General features: G+C 46.1%; 1 protein-coding gene across 21 annotated transcripts; it reads right to left on the bottom strand.

The window, feature by feature from the left end:
• Window positions 1-2,934: 2,934 nt before the first annotated feature.
• On the bottom strand, window positions 2,935-10,229 carry LOC136527690 (RCC1 domain-containing protein RUG3, mitochondrial-like). Of its 21 annotated transcripts, none has more exons than XR_010776901.1 (6): window positions 9,911-10,228; window positions 9,583-9,837; window positions 8,886-8,939; window positions 7,760-7,895; window positions 3,471-3,640; window positions 2,935-3,366 (listed from the first exon to the last, which is right to left on the bottom strand). XR_010776901.1 is itself a non-coding variant. In XM_066520489.1 (5 exons), exons 1-4 carry the CDS (start codon window positions 9,941-9,943, stop codon window positions 7,795-7,797), a joined length of 417 nt encoding a protein of 138 aa, XP_066376586.1. In that variant the 5' UTR covers window positions 9,944-10,224; the 3' UTR covers window positions 3,650-5,011; window positions 7,760-7,794. The 21 variants fall into 21 exon arrangements, 7 of the variants coding, with proteins under 7 accessions (XP_066376586.1, XP_066376585.1, XP_066376584.1 ...); XR_010776898.1 differs by having other exon boundaries at window positions 7,760-7,869; window positions 9,911-10,224; XR_010776897.1 differs by lacking the exons at window positions 2,935-3,366; window positions 3,471-3,640 and adding exons at window positions 5,039-5,658; window positions 7,011-7,129 and having other exon boundaries at window positions 7,760-7,869; window positions 9,911-10,223.
• Window positions 10,230-13,419: the final 3,190 nt, after the last annotated feature.

The following is a 13,419-nucleotide window of genomic DNA, read 5'->3' as shown; positions in this document are numbered from 1 at the left end:
ATGTCCTATTTGAATCGCTACTACGCTCAAACACGTCGACCACGGTAACAGCACCTACACCACATCCGCCGGAGACGGCCACATGCTCCAGCGAACCTCGGCCCTAATTGAGTCAACCAACTACCCTAGGAGCAGGAGGGCCTCACCAGACACGTGATGGACGGACTGGATGAAGGCGCGAGACTCAGTGAGGTGGTTGGCCACGAGCGCGGGGAGACTCTGGTTCCCGGCAAGCACGGCGACGGCGTCGTCGGTGACCTGCTACTCCGCCGGTGAAACTGTTACATGGGCGAGGCAACCAAGTCAACATGATGCAATGGCACCACTCAATTGAAACAATAGAGCATCGAGTGACGACCTGGCCGAGTACCCACTGCGACGGCCATGGTGGACCGCCGCGGGGAAAACGCCCCGCATTACCTCATGGTAAGATGGAAACTCGCCGGGACGACTCCAATCGCTGGATAACTACCAAGACTAGTTGTGTGCACGGTTAATTGGAAGGAGGTGGACTACGCAAGGCCAATTAGTTGGGCGACTCAACTCGGTCTTATGGCGGCCGGCGAGGGGAAAACTCAAATTGGCACCCCGACATCGTACTACCACAACAGTGGTGGCCCTGGCGCGCAGCTAGACTCCAATACGACCTCCAAACATGCGGAATTATAGGGATGGGACCTGCTCTACAGTTAGGCCTTAGCGCGGCTCGGTCGGCGCGATTCAAGGCGACGGGACGAGGCTTGGCGTGGCGCATTCACTAATTGGGAGAGGAAGGCAAAAATAGTGACAACCCCTCGTGCGCATACGAGTCCAGCACTCCGACGTGCGATCGCAACTCCACGACATGCAAGGCGAGGGTGGCACGGCACTGCGCCGCAGAGGCTGGCATGTCCGGGAACGTAGTGGCATGGCGTGGCACTGTGCGCGGATGTGAAAGCGAAGGCAAGCGGCCGGCCCACGCGCGTGCAGCAGCGAAAGGTCACAACGACGATGGCGATGGCGAGCAGAGCAGCCATGCATTCTGGACCCCCGCGTGCGCGTGCGAGTTGCGTGCCAGAGCGTGGTAGTAGGAGGTCGTGGCCAGCAGCGCGCGGCCACGCGCGTGGGCGTGTATGCACAGGTGCGTCGGGCGGTCGGCGCGGCAATGCTGAGAGCCAGGCAGGGAGACCGTGCCCAAGCGCTGGCATCGTTCAAAATCGTGACTTGCACGTTTTTAAAGCTGCTTAAAATTTTAACCCGATGGCCCAGTAGCTAAACCAACTATTTTACGTTCGATATGGTGTATCAAGCTACTAAAACCAACCTTAAGACTATGCCACTGCTTAACCCGATTGTTCTACAAAAATTGCTGAATTTAGCTTCATCAACGCGTTGTCCGACTTAGGAAATTTCGGCCAAGTCCTAAACGGTTTCACGTTGAATGCGATTTCCAAGCTACTCGATACACTAGCTAGCGAATCCCGTTCTCGACCGTACGTATTTCACCGTCACCTACGAAGTTCATGCGACAAACTTTACTAAAGCTTTGCATATGCGTTCTATAGCATTTTTGTTCTATAAAAATTCATTTAGAACCCTAAGCGATATAACGCGACATGAAATGTAACATTCGTTTCGTGTTTCCGATGAACGTTTCAATTTCCGTGTATTGCTTTACACCCTATATTACATATATTTACACAAAAGTATGATGCTCATGCAGTGTTTTAGCAAAAGTTGTGCAGTGTAACACCGAGAGTGTTACACGAACCCTAGCCATTCTATAAATGGCCTTCTCTCCTTCCTTTGTACTCAAATATTGGTAAAGATCCTCGTACGCCCTACCCTTTGCCACACTTACAGCTCGCTTTGCAGTCTTATTTGCCACCTTGTACTTCTCTATGTTATCCACACTCTTGTCATGGTACAAGCGTCTATAGCATCCTTTCTTCTCCTTAATAGCCCTTTGGACTTCCTCGTTCCACCACCAAGTATCTTTAGCCTCGCCTCCACTTCCTTTGGTTACTCCACACACCTCTGAGGCCACATTCCGAATGTTGGTTGCCATCTTCTCCCACATGTTGTTTATGTCCTCTTCTTTCTTCCAAGAGCCTTCTTTGATAACCCTTTCCCTGAATACCTCTGACGTCTTCCCTTTCAGTTTTCACCACTTTATTCTTTCAATCTTAGCTTGTTTATCCCTACGGGCACGCACCTGAAAAACGAAAGTCTGCCATCTTAGCTTGTTTATCCCTACGGGCACGCACCTGAAAAATGAAAGTCTGCCACCAAAAGCTTATGTTGAGAAACAACACACTCCCCTGGTATCACCTTGCAACCCAAGCATCCTCGTTTGTCCTTTCTTCTTGCGAGAACAAAGTCAATCTGGCTAGAGTGTTGTCCGCTACTTAAGGTCACTAGATGAGATTCTCTCTTTCTAAAGAAAGTGTTGGCTATCATCATGTCAAAAGCTATTGCGAAGTCCAGAACTTCCTCCCCCTCCTGATTCCTACCACCATACCCAAAACCTCCATAAACTACCTCGAAACCTGCGCTTGTAGTACCTACATACCCATTAAAATCTCCTATAAAAAAGCTTCAACCTACTAGGTACAGCTCTAATCAGGAATGCCAATCATAAAAAAGGGAAGATGTGTGTGACACTTGAAGCATGCCATGCAAAATGCAACATATAACTGACATTGAAATTTGTATAATAAAATACCGGGGAATCGGCTCTTAGGGCAGTCCCAATGGTGCATTGATGATGGTTTCTATCCTCATTAAATGACTTGCCACGTAGGCAAAACGCTGATGTGGCAACGTAATTAATGAAGAAAGAGAGCAAAAATCATAGAAATGGTTTCTTCATGAAGAAACCAGGTCTACTCTTGACCCAATGCACTAAGAAACCATGAAATCGCCATTGGAGAGAAACCACTAGTTTCTAAGGAGCTCGTGTCGCACTCCCATTGGAGGAAAAGATAGAGTTGGGAAAGAGAAAGAGAAAATAGTTATTACTCATAGAAACCATGGGTTGGAAAACAGTACTTTTTTGGTGCGGTATCCTATGTTATAGAAACTACTAGTTTTTTTCATTGGGACTGCCCTTACATTGAAACATTCACCAACAGGGATACCTTCAAGTGTCATCACTTCTTCAACAAGTCAGCAATTCTTATTAGGCAGAGGGGACTTCTGCTGGGTGCTCGTTGCTTCTCCCCCATGCCGTGTTGATTTCTTGTCAAACTTATAGTGAACTTGCCTCTGGTAAATATCAGCTCTGACAGGTTCCCATGCTGTAACAGAGTAATCCATGCAGCCAACTTTCTCCATCACCCGGCACTCCAAAGGACCACCCTCAAATATGCCCATGAGTGTTGATACCTAGTGACACAAAGTTAATTACAAAGTAAAGTTGTAACTCTTGATCCTTTTGTGGAGAACATGGTGAATTGCACATTATGTCTCCATAGAATACGGGATCTTACATCAAAAGGTTTTGTAGACGAAAACACTCCTGACATTTTGGCATCCTCTGACCCTAAGAAAGATTCCCCTTCCTCATTTTGGAAGTCTTCTGTTTCTGATTCCTCTTCTACAAGCTGTACCTTTTGTTCAGGGGTCAAGGAGTTGCCTTCCACAGTGCCATCCTCTATCTCTAACAAAGATTTAACGTTAGCTCGTCACACCTATCACAACACTTTTATTTTATTAGGATTCAACACTCTTATTTTATTAGGATTTAGAACCTGCTATGTCGACTCAACGTAGACGGAGTTCAAGTCTCTTCGCTTACTCTAAATACAATTACTCTATTGTTTTGTGGGACCATTCACTTTCTCTCTCCTTAGCTTTATCTCACCGTGAAGTGTTGGCAGGCCCACACGTGGGGAAGTGTGCTGGCGCTCGGCGCTCTACCATGAGACAAGCTAGTTCTCTTTCCTTGTTTCACTCTCATCTACCTAGACATTTGCTAAGGTAGTTTGGCTCTAAGTAAGCTAACTTGTATTAGGGCTCTATCATAGTTTATATAATTATTTACTACTTCTCTATTTATTAATTTTTACTGACGTGGCACTATATTTAGTGAACAAAGAGTGGGGAATTACAAGAAACCGACTCTAAAATAGACTCGACGTCTACTATGGAATCGAGGCCGAAGAAACTGCAATTTTTGGCGTTGGGAAGGTCATGTTCGTTTCCATCTCTCCGGTGTAGATCCCGTGCGCCTGACCCTCGCCATCCGCGCAGGCCGCTCGTAGATGGCGTGCGGCCCGCTCGCCCGGCGCCGCCAGCGGGACCTCGCGCCGCCGCGGAGCCTCGCGCGCATCCTTGGAGCGGTAGTCGCGCATCCATGGCCGACAACGGGGATGGGGGTGTAGACACGGCGGAGCTGGCTCCGCCATCCCTGGACGGAGCTCGTGACTTCCTTCTCGCCGTCGACGCCAAGCGCCGCCACACCACCATACGCGGTTCCTTTCTCTCCCTTCGCTCCGGTCCCTCTGCATCTCCCCGCCGCGCGACGTTGCGCGGACGCGCCCTCCCCGCCGTCCGCACCGCGGCCGTCGCGGACCAGCCGCGCCGCGCCGTCCTACCCGCCGCGAAGCTCAAGTCGTGGCTCGACACCCTTCCGCGCCGCTGTCCTTGTCGGTCCGCGCCTGCTCACCGCGCTCGGCCCGTCGCCTAACCATCGTCGGCTCGCGCCTCCTCGGAGGAAGCCGGGCTGCGCCCCCGCGCGTGCGCGCCGCCCCTGGCTCGCCTGGCACACGCCTCATCGGACCGTGGCTCCTCACCGCGCTCGGGCTCCCGGCTCGCCGTCGTTGGCTCGCGCCTCCGCGGAGGAGGCCGGGCTGCGCCCCCGCGCGTGTGCCCCGCCCTTGGCTCGCTTGGCGCTCGGACCCGCCGCCTCGCGCCTCCGCGCCCGCTTGCGCGTGTCCAGCAGGGCGCCGCGGATCGACGAGGAAGAGCAGAGTGAAGGATGGGGACGAAGAAAAACTGGAGCACAGAGCACAGGGTGGAGCAGAGGATCCTGAGAGAGGAGAGGTAAATGATTGGTTAGATTTTTATTTGGACCTAATGGTAGAATAGTAGTCATGGTTTCTGCATGCATTGTGAGTGCGAGGAGACGAAGAACCAACCACGCGTGATGAACAAAAAAAAACGAAGGGTGCATGGTCCCCACGTGTGGATGCTTTGATTCTTGACAGGATGTAGACTGCCGTAAAGGTACGATGTTGCATGTACCACCTAGCCACCTAGCCGGTTAATTGATTAATAAATAGGAAGCGGCTAAATTACGGCCGGCCGTAATTTGGCTTATCGCATGATCTTTCTTTTTTCTTTTTTTTTGGGTAAAAGTGCAATTATTCAATTCCCTTTTTAGCAAGGATACTAATTAGCGTTTGTTTTTTTGTGGGATGTGACCAGAACCAGATACTGACCACACATTTGTCAAAAAAAAAAAAAGGCAATTAAGATCCAGACGTATGCTTTTAGGTACTACATATATAGGTTCAAAAAAGGCAATGTTTTCATAAAAAAGAACACATCTCAGAAAAGAATACATTTGCATCTGTAGTTTTTGAAAAAGCACAACACTATATATCTAGTCCCACACATTTGCACATCTTCTCTATACTGACCCGCATCTTACTTCTCTGTACATGGCCTACATTCCTGCATGTTAAAAAAAAGATAACATGTGTCCAAAATTTCTTGTTGGTAGGGGATAAAAAAAATGATGCTTATGTTCCTGAAGCTTCTATTGGTGTTGAGCAGGTTGCTGCTAGTAATATTGTAGTGGATTCAATTTTTCTAGGCAATTTAAGTGTCATTCATTAGGCAACAATATCTTCCTAATTAGACCATTTTGGTATTCTGAAAAAGCAAGTATAGTGTCTGTGTTCATTTGCAACCCACAGCCCCACCCCCAACCCCGGTTTATTTGCAAAAAAACATATCAAACAGAGGCAGGGCGATGATATCAATAACTAGTTTTTTTAACAAAAGGCAGACTAATTCAATGGTTGAACAGAAAGGATCATCATAACAGTAGAAAAAAAGAATGATCTGTGAACAATAATATGTCACATGCATTAGTCAGCACCCCCCACTCCCAATCTGCACTTCCCTACTCGAGAAAATGGAATCTCAGTCTTCCCTAGTCACCTGCGCATGGTTAAATCACTTAGAGCGCAGAGTAACACTTGACGGTAAAAAGAGTAGAGATTATAGGCACGTTTTTTTGTTGGACACAAATAAAATTGCCACCAAATTACTAATAACTTGCCTGACTAATGATATCAAATTGCTTAACTAAATTTACATGCACAAATTTCGGTGGTACTGTATTGCTCTACACTTTTTCATCTAGCCTGCTGCACACTCCACCTTGGCTGCAGGTCACCTTTGCTGCATTCTCTATCTACAGTAACAGCAAGACAACAATATGGTAGTAGTGGCCGATCTCAGCCCGATACTGCCCAACTGTAGCTAGTAGTGGCTATAGTAGTTGCAGGTGCACTAAATGTGGTTATAGCTTGTTTAGCAATGGAAAGCAGTATAATTTGCTGCACCAGCACTCCAGCAGAGGTGTGCTCGTGCTGCATTCTGTGCTCAAGTTCATCTTCTACCTCTAATTGTGAGCTGTAAGAGGGTGATTGTAAAGTGATAAATAATTAGGCTAAGGCACAAGTACTTACACCGTGCCAAAGAATGTGTAATTGCTAATTATTCAGCTCTAAATGCTGATTATTGACACCTCCATAAAACCTAACACTAGCTGCATTTTCTTAGGCAATTTAAGTTTCATTCGTTAGGCAACAATGTCTTCCTAAATAGACAATTTTTGTATTCTAAAAAAGCAAGTATAGTGTGCTGCACCATATCTAGTAGACTCCTAGATAAGAAAATGACCAATCACTGGTAGTAACCTTTCACATACACCATATCTAGTAGACTCGTAGATAAAAAAAATGACTTGCTACTACTAAATCACAGATGCAACAGAATGGTCCATGCCAACATACCAAGCCAGCTTGCAAAAATACAAGATACTGCAACTTCTGCACATTGGCCGGTATCTCATTGGCAATGTTACGGTTGATGATGGGGAAGAATGGTGGCTAGTTCTCCATCGGCACACTAGCTGCACCAAGCAAAATTTGGGGGAAATGCCAATGATCACACATCAGTATTTAGTCTAAACAAAATGACAACTCAAACACCACTGACAGTCTGCATAGGTAGCAAAATTGGTGCAGGGATTTACAATTTTACATTGGCACAAGTATTTGGGATTTGTATGGGCATAAGTAATAGAAGCAAAAGTAAACATTATTTGGGATTTGTATTTGGGAGTTTGGTAATGTACCCAGTGTAGAGAGCTCCCGCGCTGTGCGGGGTATGGGGAAGGGTGTTAGTGGCAAGCCTTACCCTCACCTGTGCAATGCGAGGAGACCACGACTCGAACCTAGGACCTTCCGGTCACAGGCGGTAAGACTCTACCGCTTGCACCAGGCCCGCACTTCTGGGATTTTGGTAATGTAAGACAACAAAACTACATTTGAGATCTGAACTTTGTTTCAAGCAGGTTAACACTTGAAAATTAAAGGGGGAACATGGTAAAAAGAAACGAGGAAAATAGCACCAGATGACTCACTCATGATGGCGTGCAAAAAAAAGTACAATAATATAGATGACTCACTAGTGATGAGCGCAGAGGAAAGGTTAATGCAACGGAAGCCAACAACGTCCCAATAATACCAAGGTCTATTACCTGAACAATATTTTCTCCAGCTAGAAGCTCAACCTTTAGGAGCACCATACGACTGCTCTTATCATCTCCAATCCAAGCCTCCCGTGCTCTCCTCTCCCCCAAGCATTACACTTAGAGACCAAAACAGCAACAAATCCTTTTAGTCCTAAGAAAGGGTGCATGTTAAGAGAATAAAAAACAAAATATGTGTTCCAGTAGAAAATGATGAGTACCAAAAAAGAAGATTTTACAATGCATCGAGATTGGATCAGGTCGATTTGTGCAACTCATGGGACCAGCTCAGCTGTGCTTTTGAAGTAGCTACAACAGTTGCTGCTGCTTATTTTCGACTACAAAGAATAGTAGTTGTAGGCCGGCTTGCTGCAGCAGCCGCCGCAACACTTGCTGCAGCAAGCAGTTTCGATAAGTCTGACATAAACATAGCAGAGGCACCTAAATGCATATATGCTTTGCCCAGTACAGCATATATGTTTGTCACATGATCCATCTTTCTAAATAAACAACCACAAGCCCTCAGTATCATCTATGTAAGGAAAACCTTGGAAACAATCCTAGTTAATTTCAGGTCTCAACATACACCCTCATCATGCTCCCCATCACTATCTACCCCTATGCAATACAATATCTAGCCTGTAGTGCCTTATGTTTCTCTTCTTGCTATTTATTGTGATAGGTGCCAGTCTTACTACGTTAAAATACATGTTTCCATGACATTAATATTCGTTTTTTAGAAAATGCAGAATAAGGTACAGATGGATCTGAATCAACAGAACTCAAGCCAAAGTCAGTTTGTAGCCCTTTTTTTTGAACAACTGCTGACTCTGTATTCGGTTCAGATGTGCTCAACATGGTCAACAAACTCCTCTAGGTTACTTTCATCGTATAATATGTATATTTTGGTGCTCTCTAATCTAGACATCTTTAAAGCATACTAAATAGATAGCGAGCAAATGAATGTATTTGTAGCCCAACATAATATGGTAACAGTTTTCATGAAGCTAATTTCCTAAGCACGAAAGAATAGCCTGTCCCACAATATATGTGTGTCATCTGGTGGCTTGGAAGGATAAAACAACATATATTGAGATGGTAACCCTGAATTCAAGAATCAAGATAATGGAAATACCTCTCCCTCTATAGTTAGTGCAGTTGAATGCAAGCCTCCAGCAGCAATGTCAACCTGCAAGTAAGATGTTGGAGTATATGTAACAGGTGAGTTTCTACAACCCATAGAGAATGTGTGCTTCGTATGTTAGCATGACCAAATAATTTTTTGTTGCCTACTACTTCAGAAAATAATCTCAAGTGGCTATGTTCACATATGAACAATGAAGCTAAAATTAGCTTTAACCAAATACATCTATTACCTTAAGTCCAAATAATTTAGGCTTCACAAAAATTACTATCAATACTCTAGCTCCAAATACTCTATACCGTGCAAAATTATTCTGCAACAAATCTATAAGGTTTTAGGACAAAATCATGCCAATTGGGAGAAGCAAAGTTGTACCACATATCTATGCGCATCGTAACAATTTCAAAGAGCAAAAAATGTCCTAACAAAAGCACATAAGCAATGATGGAATTTTCTCCATTCTACTACGTTCTGCATCACTTGAATATACTGATTGGGGAAGCTGGAGGTAGAAATCACCCTTGCAGTGGAGAAAATAGGGGGGAAATCTCGTGAACCAGAAATGCCCCAACATCAAGGAGCCCATTTATCAGTCCAATCATGCTAGATCAAATAGGGGGAAATCTCGTGAACCAGAAATGATTGTAGGTAGACGAATGGAATTGATTGCAAAAGCATAATAACTCACCGGCAACCTGCTCCTCCAATGCAGCTCACTGGAGAGGTCATCGACTCTCATCCTGGACCTCGCCGCCTGCAGCACAACTTGAAAATCCTCTTCTAGATCCGGTGCCATAACTACACTCGCCACTAGCAGCGCGCCCCGACGACAGCAGTTGAGGACCTTCAGTAGTGGATCCATGGATGACGAAGGGAGATCCAGTCCCTGACCGGTGGTGGGCCTCCGGCCGGTCCCCCAACCAGCGAGCGCCCCCGTCGATGGCTGGAAGGTGAAGTCAGCGGCTGGCAAGCGGAGCAGCTAAGCATGACTGCCGAAGGTTGCCCTAGCTAGGCACCTGGTTGCCGGCTGCTGTTGGGGCGAGCGGCATCGGCGGGCGGCGGCTGGCGCGTGGCGGCCTGGACGAACGGGCTGTGGAGAAATCGGAGGAAGAGAGAGAAACCTGGAGAGAAGCGAACTGAATGGAGACGAGGGGAACGGGAACGAACGTGCGCGGCCCATCTACGCATACTGGAGTACTGGACCATCCTGTCCTTCCGATCGGCAACGGGCGATAGATGCAGCGAGCCGTGCAGAGCGACAAACACACGGCCGGTCGACAGGAAGCCTTTACCTAATAAATAAGCTCCCTCTGACCCTTTATATTTGCACGTTTCTTATAGTCCAAACGCTTAAAATTAGGTTAAGGAGACCGAGAGAGGAGGAGAAAGAAGACGCATAGTGCTAGTTTTCTGGATAGATACTCTTCATCGCCTTTAAAAAAACTAAAAAATCAGACATCTGAAAAATAGCAGCCTCCTTATATTTGTCGCTATAAGAAGCGTGTGGACCAAAGTTTACTAGATTTATAAAAAATATTATTAACAATATTTGTATCTCTAAATAAATCTATTATAAAAAATAGATTTAACGATCTATTTATATACTATAAATATTAATATTTTCTTATATATACATGGTCAAAGTTGAGTTTATTTGATTTTCGAAAAGTGAGAATGATAGATAAAAAGAGACAGAGAGAGGGGGTGTTTGAATACCCCTCCTAAACTTTAGTCTGTGTCACATCAGATGTTTAACACTAATTTAAAGTATTAAATATAAACTAATTATAAAACTAATTATATAGATAAAGACTAATTTACAAAACGAATCTATTAAGTCTAATTAATCCATGAATTCCTATCAAAACGGATGACGGAACTTTTGGCATTCTTGCATTAATTGGGAGGTGGTGGAGACTGTTTGCTTTCTTGCATTTATTCACCTCTGGTTGGATTGGTGGAGCTTTGGAGGGAGGTGGTGGACGTGTGTATACATGCGTGTAGTGAATAAACGATGACATGGCTGCACCTATGGGTGAAAATGGTACGGATATTTTCCGACCGTATTCGATACCGAATTCGTTTAGAGGGGTTTAAATCTGTCCGTATCCGAGTCCAGATATTCAACACCCGATATCATATCCGTATCCGAATCCTCAAATCACATATTTATGATGTCGATATCCAATCGTATCATATCCGGCATGTTTGACACTATCCGTATTCGAATCCGAATCCGAATCCGGACAGAAATATGAAAACAAATGTAATATCAATGATATCCGTTCGTATCCGATCCGTTTTCATCCCTAGCTGCACCATAGGCTAGGAAAATCATGTAGCGGTGATATGCTATTTAGGGCACTCACAAGGTAGTATTAGGATAGTTTCTATACAAATTAAATGAACCAGACACATAAGTAAAAAGCTTATGTGGCAACCGATTTAATAAGAAAAAGAAGAAGAAAAAAAAGAAGAAATGGTTTCTAAACAAGAACCTGTGTGGACTCGGCACCAGGCACGAAGAAACTTAGACTTGCGCATTGTGAGGATGGATGGTTTCTTCAGCCCCGTTCGCTAGTCTGAAACTTGGCTGAAACTAGCTGAAAAACACGGCTCCGGCTGAATTGTTGTGAGAGAAAAACACTGTTCCGGCTGAAAAAGGAGCCGAACAAGCCCAATATGGGGTAAGCCAAATAGAGCCTTCGTCCGCGGTTGTGAGCTCATGTCATCGTCGCTCCATGCCAGCCCCCATGGCCACGAGTGCTCATCACCGCCGCCCCACATACCACCCGCGCCCGTTGGCGTCGCTCCGCACTGGCCCACGCACACATTGCCGCCACTTTTTGCTAGGCCCATGTGGCCCCCTCGATTGACTCCGAGGTATCGCACCGGTGGCACGCTCGTCAGGTCGTGCGGTCATGAGCAGTCATCGCCGCCGCTTTGACACAAACCCAAGCGCCTCCTACGCCGCCTCGTTGCATCCTGGCCCCGCGCGGTCTCCGCGTCCATTGTCGTCGCTCCCATCGGTTCCCAAGCCCCATGCAGACTCTTTGCCTGTAACACCCTAGTGTTAAGCTTGCACTTTGCACTTGCATTTGCATGAGCATAAGCATCACCCATTCATACACTCTATGTTATCACATGTGGTGCTTAATTATACATGTATATGCTTGTGATCATGCTTGGCTAATGCAAGTGATTGTTGTTTGGTCACTAAAACACCTTAGACACACTTAGGGTGAAAAATGGAACCAAGCTTATATTCATGAGTTGGTCCAAAAATGCTTCTAAGTGTAGGTATCACTAGAAATGTCTTTATTCAGTTGATTGTTTGACCTAACTTGACTAATTACTTAGAGAGCTTACATGGTAGTGGGCCCTAAATAAAAGTTGTAGTTCATGTCATGTAGAACAAACTTTGTTTAAGGGCCAAGAGCTAAATCAGTGCCTAAGTTGGTCAAATAGGGCTTCCAAAAATCAACTTGATGTTGTTTTGTAAGTTGAAAAAAAATTCTAAGACTGTTTACAGTTTTCATGTAGCCATATTTGGTGATTTTTAGTTTGCAAACCATTTCAAATTTGACCAAACTTCCTTAGGCAAAGTTGGAGTACTCATGTAGCTCTACACAATGGTGAAATTGGTTGATCAAAACTCACCACGGTTTGGGAGATCAAGGGGTGCAAAGTCGCGCTGTCAAACTATCTGAATCGGCACTTAGCCGATTTCAGACCGGACGGCAGTGGCCGACCGTGGGAAGGCCGCGCGCGCCGCATGGTGGTCGTACGCTGTCGCCGGCCCCATTCATCAGGCTAGGAAGGGGAGAAAGACGCTGCATCACTACTGCTCGCCCACCCTGCCCCTCACTATGTGGGGGTATGGCCCTCGATACCCATAAGACAAGACATGGGCCGCACCATCAGAGGTGGCCCAACCCACAAGATCAAGGCGTGCACGGCACCGGTCGACGTGCACCACAAGATATTGTATAGTACTAAATAGGATACTTTCCTTATAACCCTACCCCTCTAGAGTATATAAGGAGAGATAGGGGTCCCCTAGTCGACAGGGACATACGTCTCATATTCAATACAATACACCAAAGACACAGGACGTAGGGTATTACGTCGATCAGATGGCCTGAACCTATCTAAATCGCTATCTCTGCGCTTTGTGTCACCATCCGGTTCCTGATTACGCGCACCTCCACCGACAAATCTACCATCACGGGATACGCTTCGGTGGACTGCCGAGCATCTTTTGTCGACAGTTGGCGCGCTAGGTAGGGGTTGTGCGTGCTGATCCCTCTCGAACCAGATGGCATACCTCAAGATCAACAATCTTCGCGGCAACTCGGTGGATCGCGTCGACATCCTTCGACAACCACAGCGCATGTCTTCGTACACGGATTGACACTACCAAGCTCCGACTACGTCCGTCCTACTCCAACACGAGATCAACTTCGTTCCAGCCATCAAGCGAGCTGCTAAGCGAGCTGCCCACGTCGTCAACTAGATAACACCA

The sequence above is a fragment of the Miscanthus floridulus genome, chromosome 19 (genome assembly GCF_019320115.1).
Source record: "Miscanthus floridulus cultivar M001 chromosome 19, ASM1932011v1, whole genome shotgun sequence".
Classification (NCBI taxonomy): Eukaryota; Viridiplantae; Streptophyta; class Magnoliopsida; order Poales; family Poaceae; genus Miscanthus; species Miscanthus floridulus.
The sequence above is the reverse complement of the archived record's forward strand: the minus strand, read 5'-3'. Positions and strand labels throughout refer to the sequence as shown.

What these genes read in the sequence shown, in the direction of transcription:
- LOC136527690 (XM_066520485.1), bottom strand. Translation starts at nt 9,943, where the DNA reads ATGCCGCTCGCCCCAACAGCAGCCGGCAACCAG. An exon ending in ATTGGAGGAGCAGGTTGCCG is followed by an intron (nt 8,940 to 9,582) that starts GTGAGTTATTAT and finishes TCTTACTTGCAG; the next exon opens with GTTGACATTGCTGCTGGAGG. An exon ending in CACTAACTATAGAGGGAGAG is followed by an intron (nt 8,144 to 8,885) that starts GTATTTCCATTA and finishes TGCTTGCTGCAG; the next exon opens with CAAGTGTTGCGGCGGCTGCT.